Source organism: Dipodomys spectabilis, unplaced genomic scaffold (assembly GCF_019054845.1).
Source record: "Dipodomys spectabilis isolate Male_0828 unplaced genomic scaffold, ASM1905484v1 ptg000006l, whole genome shotgun sequence".
Taxonomy (NCBI): domain Eukaryota; kingdom Metazoa; phylum Chordata; class Mammalia; order Rodentia; family Heteromyidae; genus Dipodomys; species Dipodomys spectabilis.
Genome location: NW_024870683.1, coordinates 20,941,688 through 20,965,732, shown reverse-complemented (window position 1 = coordinate 20,965,732; position 24,045 = coordinate 20,941,688). Strand labels below are relative to the sequence as shown.

The following is a 24,045-nucleotide window of genomic DNA, read 5'->3' as shown; positions in this document are numbered from 1 at the left end:
ACAAGAGAATATAACTTCAGGATACAATAAGGAAATTTGCAATATATGTGAAAAGTAAAAGGTGCAGGCAGTAGATGACCAGCTTAAATCAGGGAAGAAACAGTATTTCAAAAGGCATATGGCTAGAAGTCCATGCTATATCCTCATAATTCCACTCAATTAAAAATTTTAATGTACTGAAAAAAGGCTAGAGAGAACATTTGTCTAATATGTACAAGCCTGTAGACTCAATCCACAGCACTGGGGGTGGGAGGGAAGACAACACAAAACATCTCCTAGGTGGACACACATTCCAATATTGCCTTGCTTGATTGTAGAAAGACATGGTTAGCAATTTGACAGTACGCAGAATCAGCATAGGAAACATAAGCCTGGTCGAGATTTCCTCAAAGCAGGAACAACTCTGCCTCACCCCCCCCCCCGCCCCCCCCCATCCCCCAACCCCCCATCCCAAACAAAACACAGAGTACTCAGATTTTTAAACCATGGGTTCAATCTGGGCTTATACCAACTACAAGTCTAGGATCTGTCCTTCTGTTTTACAGATGCTGCTTTTCAAGAAAGATTCAATATTTCTTACAAACATTTATTAGCAATATAGCGATTATAAAAAAGAATGGCTTTCAAACTGGGCACTGTGGCTCACACCTGTAATCCTAGCTACTCAGGAGGCTGAGATCTGAGGATCATGGTTCAAAGCCAGCCCGGGCAGAAAAAAGCTGTGAAACCTTATCTCCAATAAACCACCAGAAAACTGGAAGTGGTGCTGTGGCTCAAGTGGTAGAGCATTTGTCTTGAGCTGAAGAGCTGAGGGACAGTGCCCAGGCCCAGAGTTCAAGCCTCATGACCAACCAAAAACAAACAAACAAAAAGATCTTCATGGGGACATTTTCACCCTCTATAACAGTTGTCTCCTTGACGCTCTGCTTGTTTCTTCTCTTCCTAAGTAGATGTATTTCTTTTAGATATCTATTTTTAATCTAGATTCTGCAAGCAAGTTTCAATATTAACTCTTATCTTTCAAATCCAAGTCCAAAGCTTAAAGTTTCCAAATAAGACAGGAGCAGTAGGAGTTCTGTGGTAGTGATCTATAAAATGGAGAGGGGAAGAACCATAGGTACACTCTGGTGGGCAGACTGGAGGGAGGGTGCCAACTGAGGCCAGGCCAGCTGGTTCACCAGCTTAGAGTCAGTTCAGACAGAAAGGCAAACTATCTACCCTGATCATTTGACTACTCTAGCTCTAGAGATATCTCCTAAAGATGTATAAATAAGGGGGATAAAAAACCCCAAAAACCTAATGCTATGACAAAAAAAAAGAGTAGCACAAGGGTAAAAGAAGGTTGTTCTGAAAAGGAAGAGTCTATTATGAAGATAATCTACTTCACATGGATACTATATGATCAACTATAACAAACTGCATGTTTTCACTTTCAGGTAGGAGGTATATACAGGAGAATCTGAGTATCTTTCTCTCAATTATATTATGAGCTTAAAACTACTCTAAAAAATAAAGACTTAGAACAAGGGAAGGGTGACATTGTCCAAAAAAAATGTACTCTTTACCTGACTTAAGTAATGTAACCCCTCTGTACATTACCTCTATAATAACAAGAAAAAAGAACTTAAATAATAATATAAAATAAAAATTGAATAAAAATAATACATAAGTAAACATCCCCTGAGTGCTAGTCACAGGCTCATGCCTTAATCGTAGCTACTCAGAAGGCTGAGATCTGAAGATTTGAAGCCAACCAAGCAGGAAAGTCCATGATATCTCCAATTAACCACCAAAAAACTGAAAGTGGAGCTGTGGCTCAAAGTGCTGGAGCACTAGCCTTGAACAAAAGAGCTCAGAGACAGTTCCCAGACCCTGAGTTTAAGCCCCATGTTCAACATAAAAAAATGCTGGGGCTGGGAATGTAGCTTAGCAGTACAGTTCTTGTCTAACATGCATGAAGCCCTGGGTTGGATTCCTCAGCACCACATAAACAGAAAAAGCCGGAAGTGGTGCTGTAGCTTAAGTGATTGAGTGCTAGCCATGAACAAAAAGAAACTCAGGGACAGTGCCCAGTCCCTGAGTTCAAGCCCCAGGACTGGGGAAAAAAAAAAAACAATGCCTGAAATGGCTGCAGAAATTGATATATACCTGGCTGAAATGGAAAGACAGTGGAGAAATTAAAAGAGGACATGGATAACTTGAAAAACAAGCCTAACAGCAAAGTTTGCTTGTTTCTTTTTAAAACATTTTTTTATTATATTTAAGTATTTGAACAAAGAGGGTTTCCTTAAAAATTAGAGGCAAGCCAGGTAGCAGTGACTCATGCTTGTAATCCTACTCAGGAAGCTTAAGTATGAGGATGAAGGCTCAAAGCCAACCTGAACAGGAAAGGTTGTGAGACTCTTCTCTCAACAAGCCATCAAAAAGCCTGACGTTGAGGTATGGCTCAAATGCAGAGTGCCAGCTTGAGAAAATAAACTAAGGGATAGTGCTCAAACCCCGAATCCAAGCCTCAGGGAGGAAAAAAGAGGCAGAGGACAGAAATGAAACTGTAGAAAATCTTGTCAAACTTTTTTATAATACAAACGATACATTTCACAAAGTTTTCCAGACTACAGAAGAAAAAAAAATGGGCATAATGAGACAGTGCTAGCTTAAAGGGAAAGGGTCATTAAACTAGGACTAAAACTGACATATTGAATCAAAATCCCTTTGTACAACTACTTAAAAATAAAAAGCCAGGTGCCGGTGACTCACACCTATTAGCCTAGCGACTCAGGAGGCTGAGATCTGACTATCATGGTTTAAAGCCAGGCTGGGCAGGAAAGTCCATGAGACTTATATCTCCAATAAACCTCTAGAACACCGGAAGTGACACTGTAGCTCAACCGGTAGAGTGCTCGCCTTGAGCTGAAGAGCACAGGGACAGAGTTCAAGGCTCACGACTGACAAAAAAAAAAGTCAATGAGATACTTATCTCAAAAAAAAAAAAAAAAAAAAAAAAAACACTAGAAAACCGGAAGTAGTACTGTGGCTCAAGAGGGAGGTAGAACGTTTGCCTTGAGCTGAAGAGCTCAGGGGCAGCACCCAGGTTCAGAGTTCAAGCCTCATGATCAACAAAAATAAATAAATAAATAGGAACCAGATTTTTTTGAGGAGAATCCAGACAACCAGAATAGAAGCAACTAAAATCACAACTAAATAAAAGTAAACAAATTCGAAGGGAGAGAGGTTGAGAATTACTGATAGGCTACCAATGTTCTAATGTGTAGTGTTCATGGGGAACTAATAAGGAAACAAAAGTACTGTGTTATGGTGAGAAATAAAATGCTATGAATTAAAACCACAAAGTTAGCCAGGTGCTTGTAGCTCATGCCTGTAATCCTAGCTACTTAGGAGGCTGAGATCTGAGGATCATGGTTAGAAGCCAGCCTGGGTAAGAAAGTCCATGAGACCAGCAATAAATAAATAAATAAATACCACAAAATTGCCAGACACTGGTGGCTCAGGCCTATCATTGTAACTACTCAGGAGGTTGAACTCTAAGGATCAAGGTTTGAACAGCTCAGACAAATCTGAGAGACTCTATTTTTTGCAGCTGGCCATAGAGCTTGAACTCTGGGCCTGGGCCTTGTCCCTGAACTCTTTTGCTCAAGGATAGCACTCAACTACTTGAGCTACAGCACCACTTCCAGCTTTTTTTATGTGATTAACTGGAGCTAAAAGTCTCACAGACTTTCCTGTCAGGGCTGACTCCAAATGGTGATCCTTAGATCTCAGCCTCCTGAGTAGCTAGGATTATAGATGTGAGCCACCAGCCCAGCTTTTTTTTTTTTTTTTTTTTCAGCTGAGGACTGAACCAGGCAAGTGCTCTTCCACTGAGCTAAATCCCTAACCCCCTGAGAGACTTTTTATTTCCAATTAACCAGAATAAAGCTAGAGTAGAGATGAGGCTCAAGTTTTAGAGCACCAGCTGTAACCAAAAAAGCCAAGCAAGAGTGAGAGGCCTGAGGTTCAAGCCCTAGTACCAGCAAATACACTCACACAAACACACACACACACATGCATATACACACACATATGAAACCTACAAAATTTACAGTAGTTATATATACATGATAGAAATTAGTAAACACAGAACAAATTGCATAAGAAGCACAACCAGATGTAAACCAGAGTTACTTAATAAGTGAGTACACTCCTAGGGAGGTAGAAATCAGGATGATCAAGACTCAAGGGAAGCCTGGGCAAAAAGTTCACCTGAGCTCTTCTCAACCAATAAAGACCTAGCCAAGGTGGAGCATACTTGTCATCCTAGCTATGAGTGGATCATAAATAAGATGCTCATACAGGCTGGCCTAGATGTAAACATAAGATCCTATTTTTAAAAAATAATGAAAGTAAGAAAGAAAAGATCAGGGATGTAATTGGTGAGTGTACCTACTCATGACCCTGAGTTAAAAATAAAAATAAGTATTGGATGAAATGGGAAGGTGAACTTCTTTCACTTTGCAAGTGAGGATCCACAATGACCTCTGAAAGATCACCTGTAAAGTGAATATGTGATGGATCTGGATATCAATATGGAAAATCACCTGAAAGAGGAAACTTAGATCTCAAGTCACAGACACTGGACTACTGCCTGTATAAATGTATTTAGAACAAATGTCTTGCTATGGATGGACCCAAAAAGAAAAGAAGAAAGAGCTATAGAAGTATTTTGTCCAACCATCTATGGGAGGAATCACCCAAAGGAACTTGAGTGTTCTGACCTCAAGAGTGAAAGGTAAGAACAATCTTCATGTGGAGATGGCTAGAGTTCAACCACCCCTATCCAAGCCTGGTGCCAGCATCTCACAGTTGATTATTCAACTTCTCTTGTTCTGAATCCATGGTCAAAAAATATCCTTTTATTCTGTTGCTACTATAAGTCCAAAGGGAGAATCTGCTGATCATAGCAACTACATGTTTAGTCCATGAGATGGCAACTCCTCATTAAAAGTTAATAGCTGGGATTACTAGGGGAAAGAATACGCTAGTTTAAAAGAATTGTAGGTGTTTAGGCTTTAGGAAAATCTGTTACATTCAGTAGCTAAAGACAGGCTTGGTACTATAGAAATATGATTTTAAATCCTGAGTTTGCCACCACTACTAGCTAGCAACCACACCAGCTAGTTGTAAATGATACTTGTCTTGTTGGACTGTGAGTATTGAACAAGAAAATGCATGCAAATTGACATATTGAAGGTGCTCAATCAATATTTGTTGAATGAATAAAATGAAGGAAACATGATCAATAAAGTAGTTCTTACTTAAAATTCAAAATTCAAATAAACCCAGTTCATGTATGGCTTCCTGCAAAGGTATCTCCAATCTTAGGGTACTGGACAAAAAAAAAAAAACAACTAGGATATGGGGCCATACTCTCAAAGACTTTAAGTCAGCTTCTGGGTAATTGCTATCCTGTAAGAATCCTTGAGAGAAAAAGACCGACAACTTTATTTTTTCTGGTCTTATTACTTTGGTTGGTCATGGGGCTTGAACTCTGGGCCTGAACACTGTCCGTCAGCTCAAGGTGAGCATTCTACCGCTTGGGCCACAATGCCACTTCCAGTTTTCTAGTGGTTTATTGGAGGTAAGAGTCTCGGGGACTTTCCTGCCCGGGCTGGCTTTGAACCACGATCCTCAAATCTCAGCCTCCTGAGTAGTTAGGATTACAGGTGTGAGCCACAGGTGCCCAGGTAAGATCTAATTTTTTGAAGAACAGTAGAATTATGAATTATTTTCCTTTCTATAGTTTCCATATTTTCTGTGTTACAAAAGAAAAGTTGTCCTTTTGATACCTAAGTAAATTTTAGGTTTCTTTAAAACTTTAGAAAAAGAAAAGGAACTGGGAAGGTGGCTCAGTGGTAGAGCACTTGCCTTGCATGCTCGAGGCCCTGGGTTCGATTCCTCAGCACCACATAAGCAAAAAGAAAAAAGCCGGAAGTGGCGCTGTGGCTCAAGTGGTAGAGCACTAGCCTTGAGCTGAAGAGCTGAGGGACAGCGCCCAGGCCCAGAGTTCAGGCCCCACGACCGGACCCAAAAAAAAAAAAAGAAAAGAAAAGGAAAAACTAAACGGGGGCTGGAGATATAGCTCAGTGGTACAACATTAGGCCTTGTGCCTAGAATGCACAAGGCCCTAGATTCAATCCACAGCACTTCATGCACACATACACACATAAACACATAAAATAGAACCTATATTTTGATACTAAAATGCATTGTGGTAAGGTTTGACAGATTTGCTAAAGGCATAGAGGAAGTTTGTTTTTACATTTTTTTATCAGCCTTCTAAAACAAAAAATGTATGATTCAAAGCATTAATAAGATTCAAGGGCTGGGAAGGTGGCTCAATGCTTGCCTTGCATGCATGAGGCACTGGGTTCAATTCCTCAGCACCACATAAGCAGAAAAAGCTGGAAATGGTGCTGTGGCTCAAGTGGTAGGGCACTAGCCTTAAGCTGAAGAGTTGAGGAAGAGCATCCAGGCCGAGTTCAGGCTCCATGACCGGCAAAAAAAAAAGATTCAAAAAAGTAGGGTAAAGACCCAGAAGAAGCATGTTCCGGTTAGTAAACCATGAGAAAAACTCTTGCAATAGATATTCAGAAAAGTTTCTTCTGACAGCCTTCAGTAGGCCACACAGCATGGTGCCAGAACACAAGGACCAATTCAAGGAGGCCATTGTTTCTGAGTATCAGAAAAACAAAAACAAAACCAAGCCTTCTTTAATGCTAATTCCTTCCATGAAGTAGTCACAGTACAAACTATATGTGTTATATAAATAAATAGCACATTTTGATGTGTCACTTTTTTTTCCTCAGAATAACCTACCAACATGTGATACTCACTCAAAGACAGTGTGTCAAAAAAAATAAGTAAAATGAGAATGAATAACTTAAAAAAATGATATATTAAGAAGTTGCTAGAAGACAAAAACAAACAAAAAACTATTTTCTTCCTAACAACTGAGAACTCATAGAACCCATTGGGTTTGAGTTATAAAATGGTTTCAGGACAGAGGGCAGAAATGTACTGTTACATAATCAATTCTGTGTTTTGGAAGAAATAAGTTAATACTTGTACTTTCCTGTGCTAATATGGTCTAGATCTTACCATGTGATTCCTTTGTCTTTGTAACCACATCCGGATATTCATCTAAGAAAAAATCTGGTAACAAAGGATGGCCTGAAAAAATAACAAGCAAATAATCAGGTTAATAAAAATATAATAAATAACAAATACAATATATTAAAATTTTAACATAAATGTTTTATAAACATGCATTTTTATTTTAAGATCATTCTGAGAAAGGTCTCATGAGAATTGTCAAACTAGTGATCTTCATTTAATTAATTTTCCTTTAATTCAGTTATCCTCTTCTATGACAATTTCATCTTCAAGATTTAATTTTTAAAAATCCCCTGCTATGTAAGGCCTTTCTTCAATCTAAGGATCCATTCCTCTCCTCATCCTTACAACCCTGTCTTCCCTTCCTCCAAAGTGCTCAGGACTCATTGCTTACCTGTCCCAGAGAACCAGGGACCTCATTAAGGAATATTGTCCAATTACCCTGTATTTAGGCCTTTTTTCTCTTCCTCTTTCTTCATCATCATAAAAAACTAAGGTATCCTTTTCCAATAGGCTCTATTTTCAGCTAACAGTTGTAGTTAGAAAATAAGTTAATTCGCAACATTAGACTGATACTGCCAAGACATGTATATGTTAGATTTGAAGGCAACATTGTCTTTAAAACTGAATGTTTCAAAGATTCATGTTAGCTAATTAATTAATGTTAGTTAATTAGATGTAGTACAGGCTGACCATGCATTGGCAATCATCTTACCTCAGCCTCTCAAGTGCTGAGATAAAGTATGCCCAATTCATCTACAGGATTTTTTAATCAATCTTAATTTTTGTGTATGATAATACTGTCTTTGAAATCTATAGGGATCATTAGAATGTACCATGAACCAGCTCTTAAGCAAAAGCATAATCTCTCTAAACCTGTTTTTACACTTACAAATAATAACTACTAAAGGCTATAGATATAAAAAGGCCAAATACTGTGCTAAACCAATTAGAGACGTTATTACACACAGTTCTGGCAGAATTATGTGTAGAATAAATCATCTTCTGTTATCAATAAGGAAATTGGGACTCAGAGAAAGTGAGTGACATGCTCAAATACATAGACAGTGAAAAGCAGAGCTGAAATCTGAATCTGAGAGGTTCTCTTCCAAATTCCATGTATTTTTGTCTTTGTTGTTGTTTTTATTGTTTTGGTGCTGGTCCTAGGACTTGAACTCAGGGTCTTGGTGCTGTCCCTGAGCTTTTTTTGTGCTCAAGGTTAGTGCTCTATCACTTGAGCCACAGCTCCAGGAGATGAGTCTCAGAGACTTTCCTGCCTGGACTGTCTTTGAACTGTAATCCTCAGATCTTAGTCACCTCAGTAGCTAAGATTACAGGAGCAAGCCACCAGGGCCCAGCAGAATTCCATGTTTTTAATTACTAAATAATTCCTTCTCAGGACTGCTATGAAGGTAAAATAGATAATGTATATGAAAGCTCTGTAATACTGTATCAGCTATCCTGCTGGAACTGAAGAGATGGTCAGGGATGACACAAATACAAAGATTTTTGTCACCTTTACAAGTTCAGTTTAATGAATACTGTTTAAAATATGCTTCAATACAAAAATATAATTTCTATATGTGGCTAAAATATTTAAAATACAATTTTTGTTGCTTGTTTTTCAGAGATGAAATTGTATGTTCCCCAAACTTGTCTCTAACACCTAGGCCTAAGTGATCCTTCTGCCTCAGCATCCCAAGGAGCTCAGACTACAGGCGCATGCCACAGTGCTTTGTTTAGAAAATGCATATATATTTTTGGTTGTTTTATTTTTTTTTGGGGGGGGGGTCAGTCATGGGGCTTGAACTCTGGGCACTGTCCCTCAGTTCTTCAGCTCAAGGCTAGCACTCTACCACTTGAGCAACAGCGCCACTTCTGGCTTTTTCTGCTTATGTGGTGCTGAGGAATCGAACCCAGGGCTTCCTTCATGCAAGGCAAGCGCTCTACCACTGAGCCACCTTCCCAGTGCTTTTGGTTGTTTTTGGGACAGACCCTACCTGTGTACCCTCACTGTCTGTCAACCTACTCTGAGAGACCACACTTCAAAAACAATTAGAATTAATCCACAATTTTAACTACTCTCATATCATCTGCCATGTATTTTTGAATAAAATCTTTGGGTTTTTGTTTTGTTTTCTGAGATAAGATTTCACTATCTGGCCCAGGATGCCCTCAAACTGATAGTCTTCCTATCTCAGGCTCATAAGTGCTAGGATTGCCGGCATGTACCTCTATGCCCAACTTTGAATAAAATCTTTATGTGTGTGTGTGTGTACCAGAACTTGGACTTGAACTCAGGGCCTTAAACTCTTGCTTGGCTTTTTCATTCAAGGCCAACACCCTTTTCATTAGAGCCACAGCTCCATTTCTGCTGGTTAACTGGAGATAAGAGCCTCACAGATTTGTCATTCAAACCTAGATCCTCCTGAGTACCTAGGATTATAATAGACGTAAGCCACCAGTACCTAGTTACTCTAATTTTAAGTCTAACTTTAAAAGCTAATTTTCATTTTTGGTTCCAAAATTTGGAAATGACTAGTAGCTGATACAACCAATGTATCTAGCTATCATTTCAAAATACTCGACTTATTTGTCCATTTTTTTAAGGAAAGATAGTGTGTTTTTCAGAGGATATATTTTTTTATCTTATAATCATACAAACATACACATACAAAAAAATGTATTCATTGCCTATATACAAAAAACATCATTACCCAAAACTGCAAGTAATACCTGGTGTAACTGCATAGACGTCAAAATTTTTAATTCCTTCTTCTTTTAAGATATTTTCATCAATAACAAAGTTGCCAGTAAAACTTTTTGGCTTTTTGAAAATAGAATATGCAGCATCTGCAAGGATCTCAACTTTTCTGCATTGGCTTTCAATACCAGATCCTCCCAGCATGTCCATAGCAGCAGTATGTATGGCTGTAGAGAAAATGCATACATGTGACTCTAAACCAAATGATAAGCAAGCACAACCCTTCCAAATTATCCCCTAAGGCCCCCTGTACTCTCTTCCTCTCTTTCTCTCTCTTTACCTCCTCTCCCTCCCCTCACCACACCATGACTAGAGATTGAATCCTGAGCCTGCTACATATGTACTCTGCCATTGAGCTATAATTGTACAAGCTGGCCTCAAACTCTTGATCTTCCAGTATCAGCCACCAGAGAAGCTAGGGTTACAATCTGTACCATCAGCCCTGGCTAAGGCTGATCTTGTTATTTCTCAAATGACCAAGAAACAAACAAGCAAACAAAAACAGGACAGAGAGCTTAAGAGATTCACTAAATGTTTTGCAGACAGAACTGAGTAGAAAACACGTTCTTTATATAATCCTGCCTCATACAGAACTCCTTCATGAAAACTACAGCAAAACTACAGGAGACTTCTGACTTTGAATGTTCTAAAATTTGCATGGTAGTCTTGAGGACTGAATCCAAAACCAAATACATTCTCAGCCCCCAATCCCAAAAAGAATTTTTAAATGAACTATATAATCTCCCTCCCCAATTACTGTTTATGTCTGTCAACGTTTGAGTACAGATAATTTTTTTTAGTTTTCTCTTTTTTGTGGGGGAGGGGGATTCCACATGTTGCCCAGGCAGACTCCGAAGAAATCCTCCTCTTGTCTCTCTTCTTCCACGCAGGTAGGCCTATAGGTGTGTAATACCAAACAGGCAAGGTACGGATAGCTTTAAATTTTTGCCTGTCTCATAATTACTAAACTAGAAAGACAGCCACAGACTGAGAGAAGATCTTTACTATCAATATATCAGACGAAGACCTACTATCCAATATATACAAGGAGCCCAAGAAACTAACCCCTCCCAAACCCAAGAAACCATTTAATGGGTAAGGGAGCTAAAGAGAGATTTCTCAGAAGAAGAGGTAAGAATGGCAAGGAAACACATGAGGAAATGCTCATCATCCCTGGCCATAAAGGAAACGCAAATCAAAACAACTCTTAAGATTACATTTTACCCCAATTAGATTGGCCAACATTGTGAATTCAAACAACAAATGTTGGTGGGGATGTGGAGAAAAAGGAACCTTACTGCCTGCACTGTTGGTGGGAATGTGAACTAGTACAACCCACTCTGGACAGCAGTCTGGAGGTTCCTCAAAAACCTAAACATAGACCATCCCTACGACCCAGCCATACCACTCCCAGGCATCTACCCTGAACTCCATGAGCCAGGATATGATAAAGACACCTGCACATCCATGTTCATTGCCACGTTATTCACTATGGCCAAGATATGGAAACAGCCCAGATACCCTACAATAGATGAGTGGATCAAAAAAATGTGGTACCTGTACACAATGGAATTTTATATAGCCATGAGAAGGAATAAAATAATGTCATTTGCAGGGAAATGGATGGAACTAGAACAAATCATGTTAAGTGAGGTAAGCCAAGTTCAGAGAGACAAACAGCATTTGTTCTCCCTGATATGCAGAAAGTAGATCTAAAATGCACTGAGATATGACAAATTATATAGGATTCTAGATACCCGGAGTAAGACTAAAAGAGAAAACTGGGTTGTTTTTTTTTTTTGGTTGGTCATGGGCCTTGAACTCTGGGCCTGAGCGCTGTCCCTCAGCTCTTCAGCTCAAGGCTAGCGCTCTACCACTTGAGCCACAGCGCCACTTCTGGTTTTCTGGTGGTTTATTGGAGATAGGAGTCTCACGGTTTCTCCTGCCTGGGCTGGCTTTGAACTGTGATCCTCAGATCTCAGCCTCCTGAGTAGCTAGGATTACAGGCGTGAGCCACCAGCGCCCGGCTTATTCTGTCTTCTTTACATTATGTATGGTGTAGTCACGTGTACATCGAGGGAACAGAACTTGAGGGACAAAGGTGAAAAAGCAGCAGTGGAGCTCACTAGACACTGATAATGTGAACTATACAACTCATGGTGGAGATGGGAGGGAGGGGCTGGGAGAGTGAGTGAACACAAAACACTGTATGAAAGGAAATGGACTCATTACCTGACTCATGTAAGTGTGATCCCTCTGTACATCACTTCTATAATAATGAAGTAAATTAATAACAAGAAAAAAAGTTTTGTCTGTCAGACTACAGGAGGATACTCATAATGGAAGAACCCAAAGGTGTAACTTCTCTGAACACTTAAAATACTATTTAGAAAAACAAGTTCCAGGAAATGGAAACATGGGGAAGGAGGGGTTGGTTGTTGGTGATGGGGTGTTGCTTTTGTTTTTGTTTTGCTTTGGGGTTGTTTTTTTTTTTTTTTTTTGTGGAGGTAAGGAAGGGTACAGAAAGGGAGGGTAAGCAAAAGTAACCATGATTTTCAGTGGAAAATGAATTATGTGGCATGTAGGTAGGGAGAGGGAAAATGGGGGAAAGAGATGGAAGAAATGCTATTGTCCAAAAAAAAAAGAAATGTACTCATTACCTGACTTATGAAATGGTAACCCCTCTGTATAGCAGCCAAATAATAACAATAAAACTATATTTAAAAATTTTTGTCCGTTACATGAAGTAACTTGAAATCCTCTGACTAGTGGTTCATTACTAATTATATAGTATCAAAGTTGTAATGTTTCAGTTTGCTTACATGTATCTTAGTTTATATATTAAGCAATAAAGTTAATTTGTTTCAATGTAACTTAAGTTTCAGAGTTTCTAGTAAATTAGATATAAATTTATTCCACTATTTTAAACGGTTTAAAATTATTACATACTGGAAATAACTTGGGCTGGGAATGTGGCTTAGTGGTAGAGAGGGTGCCTGGCATGCCTGAAGCCCCCAGGTTTGATTCCTCAGTACCACACAAACAGAAAAACATAGAAGTAGCGCTATGGCTCAAGTGGTAGAGTGCTAGCCTTGAGCAAAAGAAGTTCAGGGACAGTGCCCAGGCCCTGAGTCAGGTTATAAGTATAAAGAATCAATGTCACCCATTACTTCATTCTCCCCTATTTCCTCCCCCTTCCTTTTCTTACCTTAAGTTACTTAGTTCAAATGTTACATAATGTACATTAAATATAATGACTGCATTTGCTCACCCTTCCCCCATGCCTGTATTCCCCTTTGCTCTGCCTACAAAGCATGTTAGTTTGCAGATTAAGCAGTGAAAATCAAATTGTCTCAATGTAGCTTATATTTCAGAGTTTAGATAATTTAGATATAGATCTATGTCATTCCTTAAACAATGTTTAAACTTATTATATGCTGGAAATACATACTTTGACCTAAAAGCTAAAAAAGACACTGTAACCAGATGCCAGTGGTTCATACTTGTAATCCTAGCTACTCAGGAGGCTGAGATTTGAGGATCACAGTTTGAAGCCAGCCCAGGCAGGCAAGTCTGTGAGACTCTTATCTCCAATTAATCACAGAAAAAGCCAGAAGGGTCCCAGTAGCTCAACTGGTAAAGCACTAGCTTTTAGCAAAAGGAGCCTGGGACAGCACCCAGGCCCAGACCCAGAGTTCAAACCCCAGGACTAGCAAAAAAAAAAAAAAGTCACTGACCCTTAAACTGTTAGGCAGCATGGATTCAATCCTCAGCACTAAAAGTGTGTGTGTGTGTGTGTGTGTGTGTGTGTGTGTGTGTGTGTGTGTGTGTGTGTGTACTTTATCATCTTATATAGATAACACTGCTGTTTAGTCAGTAATTAGGTCCTAGTCAGTGAATAGTCCCTGGAAAAACAGGAAAATTTGGTTTCCAGCACAAGGGAGGGGGAAGAGAGGTAGAGGCCAGCTGCTACCCAATCTCCTTGCCTTCCCAGGTTAGCTAAATTATTTCATCCGTGACAGTGTGCTGCAGGTGAGAGGCCTCCAGGGCGCTATGATCGTCTTGTGACTTCTGTCTGTGCTGCCACGGCATATCAGCAGCTTCCCCACCCTGCCCCACATAAATCCACCCCAAAGTGGACTTTCCTATTTCCACCACACCTGTCCAGACCAGTGAAGAGGCAAGAGATATCCAGCATTCTGAGTGGCCGCCAGCATCTCTACTTCCTGCCCATCCTCCATTCAGCAGGACTATGAAACAAGTCTTGTTAAAAGAAAAATTTATAGTCCTGGAGGTGACCTAGCTTAGGGCCTGAGACAGACAACTAGAGGGCAGCCTGCCTCTCATCCCCTCAGCAGTGTGCTATTGAATTCAACAGTGCACAAGTGTTCAAATCTGGGAGGGCAATGTGGCCAGTGGCCAGAGGGAACACTGAATCAAAACAAGACAAGCAGCCAACTTGGAGGCGGCTCTAATGGTAGATAATGTTACACAGATCCATTCCCTTAACCACGATAAATCTCCATTTCCTTCAAAGGCAATCATGTTGGAAGATTACTTCTAGTTCTGACTACAGTCTTCTATACAGTTCAGGATAAATAATGTGTTTTTTAAAAATGGAATCTTTACAAACAGCCCAGAACCTGGACACCCTCTCCAATCCATTGTCATAACTTCACTCATGAATAATGTATATTCTAGTTGCTGGCTGGCCTTTCACAAGCCATCCAGTAGTCAGATGCCATATTAAACACCCTCATGAGCAACTGCAGCATGATACTGTTCCTATTTTCCCCTCTGCTTCTTATTATTCCCCTGATTTAAAAATTCTACAAGAAACTCTCCACTGAATACAGATTAAAATTCCAACTGCTAGTTTGGTGATACAGAGCAGTAGACCATTGCCTAGCAAATCTGATGCCCTGGGTTCGATCACTTCCACCATCACGGTATCAAAAATCAAGTCAGGAAGTGGTAACTCACAATTGCAATCCTAACTACTCTTAAGGCTGAGAGCCAGAAGATCTAGATTTGAAGCTAACCTGAGAAGTCTATGAGATTCCATCTCCAAAAGGCCAGGCCTGGCAAAAGGCCAGGTTGGAAGCATGGCTCAAAATGCTGAATGCCAGCTAAGCTAGCAAGCCAACCAAGGGAGAAGCCTTCAGTTCAAACTCTGGTATCAGCCAGAAAGAAAATAAAAGAAGAGAAAAAAAGAAAGGAGAGAAAAAGAAAGGAAAGGAAGGAGAAAAAGGAAAGGAGACAGAGAAAGTAAAAAAGAAAAGCTGTTCAATTTGGCAAAGAAGACCTGAGGCTTAGATAGACCATCAATTTCCCCCTCTACCTTCACCTCTACCCAAATTCCAAGTTACTCAAGTACTGTGGGAAAGAACAGCTCACACCATATTATGTACACCACATCAAACTCCTGGCACTTTTTTTTTTTTTGGTTGGTCGTGGGTCTTGAACTCTGGGCCTGGACGCTGTCCCTCAGCTCTTCAGCTTAAGGCTAGTGCTCTACCACTTGAGCCACAGCACCACTTCTGATTGTCGGGTGGTTTACTGGAGATAAGAGTTTCATAGACTTTCCTGCCAGGTTGGCTCTGAACTGCGATCCTCAGGTCTCAGCCTCCTGAGTAGCTAGGATTACAGGCGTGAGCCACTGGTGCCCAGCACTCCTGGCACTTTCACCACACACAGGTTTCTACACTGCAGCCTTTGCATATATTCTCTCTGCCAAGGTAGTTTTCCTTCTTGCCAGCTCCAGTATCCCCTTGAGATTTTATTTCATTTGGATGCCTCCTTTTGAAAATCAACTTTCCTAACTCTATCTTGATCCACATGGCTCCCCTGCTATGTTTCTGAAGTATCCAGAATAACTTATCATACCATGGACCACAGAAACACCATTATAAATTCATTTACTATGTCATTAAATCTAGGGACACTGGCTCCTGGGTGCTGAGTAAGCCTTCTAAGACCAATATCTCAAAGCTAAAGCAAAATCTCCAGCAACATCCTGCTGATCCTGATAATACCCTCTATATTCCCTGTCATACAATGTTCACACTCTTATGTAAGATATGTTTGAAATGTCTATTTTGGATCTAGGCAGAAGTAACCATATTGTACATTCATGAATTCTAAATTCACACATTCATGAAATATTTACCAAGTTTCTACAATAACTAACAAAAGGAACAGAGTATAAATTACCCCATCCTCAAAGTTTGTATTCAAGGAAGGCAATAGTCACCATAATTATAAATTAATAATGTAATTTCAAATGTGAGTGATACAAAAGAGATACCCAGACTACTTAATCCAATGGGGAGTATCTAAATTATTGGGAACTATTGTGGTAAGTCTAGCTACTCAAGAGGCTAAGATCTGAGAACTGTGGCTCAAAGCCAGCCCAAGCAATCAAAACTGTTCAAGACTCTTATTTCCAATTATTCAGCAAAAAGCTAGACCTACAAACAGCTCACATGATAGAGCTCCAGCTGTGAGCAAAAGAAGCCAAGAAAGAACATGAGGCTGAGTTCAAGCCCCAGTACCAGAATTAAAAAAAAAAAATAGAAACTATTGTGGCATTTGACACAAATTTAGTATTCCTATTCCTCCTTGAAATACTTTAAAGACATCATACTCATACTGGATGTCAATAGGTCATGCCTATAATCCTAGTTATTTAGGAGGTTGAAATCTGAGGATTGTGGTTTGAAGCAAGCCCAGGCAGGAAAGTCTGTGAGACTCTTATCTCCAATTAGCCAACAAAGAGCTGAAAGTAGAGTTCTGGGTCAAGTGGCAGAGCCCAGCCTTGAGCACAAAAGCTAAGGACAGCTGGGTGCCAGTGGCTCACGCCTGTAATCCTAGCTACACAGGCGACTGAGATCTGAGAATTACAGTTCAAAGCCAGCTCGGGCAGGAAAAGTCCATGAGACTCTTATCTCTAATAAACGACTAGAAAACTGGAAGTGGCACTGTAGCCCAAGTGGTAGAGTGCTTGCCTTGAGCTGAAGAGTGCAGGGGCAGCACCCAAGCCCAGAGATCAAGCCCCACGACTGACCGACCGACCCCTCCCCGCCCCCAAAAAGCTTAGGAACAGTGCCCAGGCCCTGAGTTCATTCCACAGAACCAGTGCTACACACACACACACACACACACACACACACACACACACACACACACACACACACACACACACACACACACACACACACACACACACACACACACACACACACACACACACACAGTTAAACTTGTTTCTCAAGAGACAGAGACAAGTTATGACATGCTTCTCAAGATTATCAAGGCCATGGCTAGGAATATAGATCAGTAATAGAACACTTACCTAATATGAGACACTAAGTTCAGGCCTTAGCAGTGGCAGGAAGTACTGTTGTTAGTTGCCAAAGACAATACTTACATGTTTAATAGGTGGAGTTTTTAAAAGCACATACCTGTTCTAGGCCATAAGGCATTAACTGCAATTTCACCTCTAAATTCTTCTGCCATCCCAAGTACACACATAGACATACCATATTTAGCAATGGTATAAGCTGAAAGAAATCACAAAGTAATAATTTAATTGGGAAATAAATTAAGAGTAAAAACAACCAATTTCTTCTGGGTATGGTTGTATATGCCTATAATCTCAGTACGTAGGAACCAGAAGCAGGAGGATCATGAGTTCAAAGCCAGCCTGAGTTACACAGTGAGACCCTGTCTGGAAAAGAAAAGAAATTCAGTACCCAATTTCTTTATTTAGTAATTTTTTTGTCCTGGCATATTTTTGAGAATTCTTTCCAATAATATAAACTATAATATTTAAAACACGCTGGGTGAGCTGGATGCTAGTGGCTCATACCTGTAATCCCAGCTACTCAGGAGGCTGAGATCTGAGGATCACAGTTCGGATAGAAAATTCCCTGTGAGACTCTTATCTCCAAGTAACCACTCAAAAACCAGAAGTGGAGTTATGGCTTAAAGTGGTAGAACACTAGCCTTGAACAAAAGAGCTCAGAGATAGCATCCAAGCCCAGAGTTCAAGCCCCAGGTCTAGCCAAAAACAAATAAAACAAAAAAAAAACAGGATTTCATGACTAGTTTTCAACCAGCTTTACAAAACTCACCCACAGGGACAAGAAACAGCTTTTGAAATAATGGAACTCCATGGCTTTTTATTTATTTTTCAATTTCCATATCTTGATTTGAGTAATGGTTACAATGGATTAAGTAGGTAATGGTTACATGGGAGTATACACTTGTTAAAACTCATTAAGCAGAACCAGACTTGTAGATTTTAATGAATACAAATTACGTCTCAATTTTCTAAGTATATTCCTAAATGGTTAGGAAAATACTTTCCACCCAGACATGGCATGACCCTGTAATCCCAGCTATTCAGGAAATAGAAGGAGGCAGGAGAGCTGGGAAGGTGGCTCAAGTGGTAGAGTGCTAGCCTTGAGCTGAAGAGCTCAGGACAGCACCCAGGCCCAGAGTTCATGACCAACAATGAGAGAGAGAGAGAGAGAGAAGGAGGCAGGAAAATCATGAGGCCAGCTTGAGCAAAGTTATTAGCAAGACTTCATCTCAAAAATGAAATATAACTGGGAGTCAGTGAGAGAACAGAAGAAAGACACTGTACAAAAGGAAGTGTACTCATTATCTGACAACATTTTCTCACATGTCTATTGGTTATTTTCACTTCTTCTGAGAAGACTCTCTTTAGCTCATTAGCCCATTTATTAATTGGGTTGTTGGTTTTTTGAGGGTTTAATTTTTAAGTTCTCTGTATATACTGGATTTTAGGCTATTGTCTGATGTGTAGCTGGCAAAAATCTCCCATTCTGAAGGCTATCTTTTTAGCTTGTTGGCTGTGTCTTTTGCCATGTGGAAACTTTTTAGTTTGATGCTGTCCCATTTATCAAGTCTTTCTTTGATTTGCTGTGCTTCTGGATCTTTACTCAGAAAGTTTCTACCTGTGCCCAGAAGCCTTAATGTTTCCCCTATTCTATCCTGTAATAGTTTCATGGTTTCAGGTCTTATATTGAGGTCTTCAATCCATTTCTAACTGATGTACAAGATGATATATAAGGATCTATGTTTTCCCTTATATGTGGAAGCGAGGTTTAGCTTTCAAATTCATAAATAAATACATTGGTGATATACAAGTGTATAAAAATGTCTTAATTAAAATATGGTAGATTCAAGGGAGATCTCAAATAGTGTAATTCCTTAGAAAGCCAAAACCAAAGTTCAGCAAAATAAAACTCCAGGAAGCAATACTCGAAAGGAGCAGACAAACGAATGAAGAGGAGAAGAGGGGGGGAAATGCATACAAGATCCAATGTAGGGGCTGGGAAGGTGGCTCAGTGGTAGAGTGCTTGCCTTGCATGCATGAGGCCCTGGGTTTGATTCCTCAGCACCACATAAGCAAAAAGAAAAAAGCCAGAAGTGGTGCTATGGCTCAAGTGGTAGCGCTAGCCTTGAGCTGAATTGCTGAGGGACACTGCCCAGGCCCAGAGTTCAGGCCCCATGACCGGACCCAAAAAAAAAAAAAAAAAAAAATCCAATGTATATCCTACCAAATGAAGAAGAGTGAGGGAAGGTGAGGGGAAAGGAGGGCTGAGTGACAATGTTGAAGGGCTGACATTGGACAGACGCCAGTGGCTCATGCCTGTAATCCTAGCTACTCAGGAGGCAAGATCTGAGGATCATGGTTTAAAGCCAGCCGGGGCAGGAAAGTCCATGAGACTTATCTCCAATAAACCACCAGAAAACCGGAAGTGATGCTGTGTCTCATGTGGTAGAGCACTAGCCTTAAGCTTAAGAGCTGAGGGACAGTGCCCAGGCCCAGAGTTCAAGCTCCATGACCAACCAAAAAAAAAAAAAAAAAAAGGTGACAATGATCAAGATATAGTATATGCACAAACTGCTTTGTTAAAATGACAAATCCTTTGTACACCTACTTAAAGATAATAAGTTTGAAAATAAATAAAATATAAAACCAAAGGGCTAGGTTGTAACTGAAATGGAAGAGCATTTGCCTGGAAAGCTCAAGGCCATGGATTCAATCCTCTGTACTGGAAAAAAATATATCTATTTTCCAAAATGCTACTTATTTATTTGGTATAGAAAACTCAATTAAGGGCTGGGAAGGTGGCTCAGTGGTAGAGCACTTGCCTTGCATGCATGAGGCCCTGGGTTCGATTCCTCAGCACCACATAAGAAAAAAGAAAAAAGCCAGAAGTGGCGCTGTGGCTCAAGTGGTAAAGCGCTAGCCTTGAGCTGAAGAGCTGAGGGACAGCACCAGGCCCAGAGTTCAGGCCCCATGACCGGACCCCCAAAAAAAGAAAACTCAATTAAAATACTATGTCCAGATTATGATTACATAATAAATACACTGATTTTATTCAAAACAACCAGACAAACCATCCCCTCACCCTACCACTTACCACAGTGCTGTTTGAACCAAACTGGATTTAAGTTCAGGGGTGGGCTGAGATTGAGGATATGAGCAATTTTACTCTTTTTTAAAAAAGGAATACATGCTTTAGATCTGAAAGGGAAAGAAAACACAAATCATGTTAATAGCTATCTAATGATTGCTTCACTTTGTGTGTATGTGTGTGTGTGTGTGTGTGTGTGTGTATGTGTGTGTGTATGTGTGTATTATGTGTATGACAGTACTGGGGCTTAAGCTCAGAATCTTGTGCTTTAGCACAATCATAGGTTGGGGCTCTACCCCTGAAATTGTACCTCCAGTCCACCTTTCTTGCTGGACCATGGGAAATGGACTCTCACACTTTTCTGTTCAGACTAGCTTTGAACTGCAAGTCTCAGATTTCAGCTTTCCTAGTAGCTAGGATTACAGATGTGAGCCACCAGTACCTGGCAGTCCACTTTTTGAAATTACATTTGACATCCATGGTTCAAATTCTGATTCTTTCCCTTTATGTATGATCTTAAGCAAACTGTACAGCATTCTAGCTCTGTTTTTTCCTCTCTAAATGTGGGTAATTAACACCTACTATCATTTAGAATTGACCAAAGGACTAAAATGAAATAATATAAGACTGACAATATGCTGACAATACAAATACTAAACACAAAGTTAAGTGCTATATCATCAATATCACATATTATTAGTAGACATAATACTTACATTAGCACTGTGATTCAGTAATGTAACTCCCAGTACATTCCCAAATTCCATTTATACAAATACAAAACACAGTATGCCTCTAGGAGCATTATATAATTTTATTTTTGAAAACTTCTCAAAAATACATAATTCACTTTATAAAAGAATAATTCATGTCCAAAATTTGTAAATTTTAAGTATTAATTTACAATACCTTAAACAAGATGTCATTACTTTATATCTCATTTCATATTCAAGAACATCAAGGACCTTGAACTAGTCTACTACACTTTTAAGTCAGTTGTTTTATTTTCAAATGTCTAACACTCTTGTTACCAAGTCCAACATGTTTTCAACCTTAGCACCAAATACAACAAACACAACAGGGCTTTTGTACATATTGCTTTGCATTTCCAGAGGTATTTCACTTTTATGGGGATGAAGTGAGAAGAAACACACAATATCATAGCTGATTTTTCATTAAAACAGTGAAACTGTGTCTCAAAAAAAAGTCAATAAACAGGAAAATAAATGGGAAACAAACTTGAATTTATGGCAGACAGTAAGATCATATTTTACAGCCAAAGCAAAGAGCTCATTTCATTTATCACTGTAAACAGGAGCATTCATTTGATTTATTAGACAGAACCTTTCTACCTGCACTCTGCAGGCCTCCTCGCCTTCCACATTACTCATCCCCAGTCAAGTACAGGTTTCATGGCAACAAGCTCTATCTTGCATATTGTACTGAAAACTCTCAGCCACAGTTAACTTAATAAGATCATTAAAATTTATTGATTAGAGTTTGAACTATACTGTTAATCTGGTTCACATCTGTCTAGGACCAGGTGAATTCCTTGAGAAAACACTGTGATGTTCTCTCCTAGCACTTGCTTATGACTCACGTGAGGTAGGTGCCTCTGGTGTTTACGCTCATCATCAAGTCCACTCTCTTTGTAGGTGTTTCCAACGTGTTGGTCAAGCTAATAGCACTGGCATTGTTCACCAAAATGTCAATTCCTGTTCCCAAAGCAATCAATTCATTTCATTTTAATACAAGTGAGACTTCATCACACACACACACACACACACACACACACACACACACACACACACACACACACTGCATTTATTCCATAACATGGAACCCTCTGATGAGTCAAAAATACTTCTTTTAGACAACGACTGATTAATATATTAATCAATGAATATATTAGTTTGGAGTTCAAAATAGCACCCACATGATTTTCACTAGCACAATGAATGTAGCCAATCCTCAGAGCTCCTTGGGAAACTGCAGGAAACGTAAGATCCTAGAGAGATGAAGCTCTTCTCTTACCTGCTGGTCTCCTCTCTCTATCTCTATAAACCTTAGGTCAAATTCTTCTCTAGCATGTCTCTAGGGTTTTTGTTTTTGTTTTTTGTTTTTGGGTCTGGTCATGGGGCCTGAACTCTGGGCCTGGGCGCTGTCCCTCAGCTCTTCAGCTCAAGGCTAGCACTCTACCACATGAGCCACAGCGCCACTTCTGGCTTTTTTCTTTTTGCTTATGTGGTGTTGAGGAATCGAACCCAGGGCCTCAGGCATGCAAGGCAAGCACTCTACCACTAAGCCACCTTCCCAGCCCCGTCTCTAGGGTTTGTGTCCCTTCCAAATATACTAGTCTCTCCCTACTCATTCCCCTTTCTTAAAGGGAAGGGCTCATTATGGTCTTGGGAGAAAAGAGAAAGCTCTGGAGTTTCAATTTGAGACAATATTAACTGTGAAGTACAACTGTCCAGGAGAGGCATGACCAAGACAAAGGTAATGCCATCTCTAAAAGGCAAAATTCAAAGACTACAGACTTCCCAATTATTAGACTGTAACTGGCAACCACAGTGTAGAACTAAAAGCAAATAAACAAAAAGATAAATAAAGACTTGGTTCTCTGGGGGAAAAAAAGAACAGATGAAAAAATATCACTTATGAGCTGGTGATGGTGGCTCACCCCTATAATTCTAGCTACTCAGGAGGCTGAGATCTGAGGAACACAGTTCAAAGTCTGCCTAGGCAGGAAAGTTTGTGAGACTCTTACCTCCAATTAACCACCAGAAAAAAACTCAAAGTGGCTTTGAGCAAAAGAGATCAGAGGCAGTGCCCAGGCCCTGAGTTCAAGCCCCACAAACACCAACAAAAAAGAAAATGAAATTAAAGAAAGAAAGAACACTTATGAAAGTGACAGCCACCTCACATATAAGACAGCAAAGACTGAACTGCAGAACACATCTTGCTCACTCGAAAATAGTAAAATGAAACACCGAGTTTTAAATACATCAAATGGATATTAAGGGAAGAAAAGACTCTAGAGCAGAAGTAACTCCACTGCCAATGTGCAAATTTTGCAAAAAGACATGAGGGTTTGGGGTGCCCTTTTTCAATAACAGAGCAAAGTATAAAGTTTTTTCTGTCAAAAATATAGAAGCTAGGTATGATGGGATGCACTGTAATTCCAGCATCTAGGAGGCTGAGGCAGGACAAACACAAGCTGGAGGCCAGTTTGGATTACATAGTGAGTTACATCCACTTCGTTTTTTAAGTGTTTAGGATCAAAATTGGGGCATCATCCATGCTGGACAGGTGCTTTACCATTGAGATATTCTTGCAGTCCCAAAAGCGTATCCTCCTTGGTTTTTTGTTTTCTTGTAGTACTGAGGATAGAACCCAGGGCCTTCCATGTGATAGGCAAGTGCTCTATCACTGAGTTACATTTCCCACTTGATTCTACAATGGTTATAAATGCCAAATCAATTACATGGACATGTATTTGAGAAACACAGAACCAAATTTCCTTTTGGCGCCTTCTACTCACTACTTGGAAAACAGATGACATGACAGTAAAGTTGAAGATGCTGAAGGAATGATATCAAGTTGGGAAGATGAGCTAAGCTACAGTAGGCTAAAAAATTAAAAAAGAAAACCCAGATC

At 39.8% G+C, this 24,045-nt stretch overlaps 1 protein-coding gene across 2 annotated transcripts in view; it reads right to left on the bottom strand.

Moving 5' to 3' along the window:
- Hsdl2 (hydroxysteroid dehydrogenase like 2) overlaps nucleotides 1-24,045 on the bottom strand; it is a 53,217-nt gene that overhangs the window by 13,199 nt on the left and 15,973 nt on the right. For both annotated transcript variants that reach the window (XM_042695130.1, XM_042695138.1), the window contains 5 exons: nucleotides 21,989-22,103; nucleotides 20,395-20,498; nucleotides 17,398-17,496; nucleotides 9,907-10,101; nucleotides 7,156-7,227 (listed from right to left, as the gene is read on the bottom strand). In XM_042695130.1, coding sequence (XP_042551064.1) covers nucleotides 7,156-7,227; nucleotides 9,907-10,101; nucleotides 17,398-17,496; nucleotides 20,395-20,498; nucleotides 21,989-22,103 — 585 coding nt within the window. The remainder of the gene's footprint in view (nucleotides 1-7,155; nucleotides 7,228-9,906; nucleotides 10,102-17,397; nucleotides 17,497-20,394; nucleotides 20,499-21,988; nucleotides 22,104-24,045) is intronic.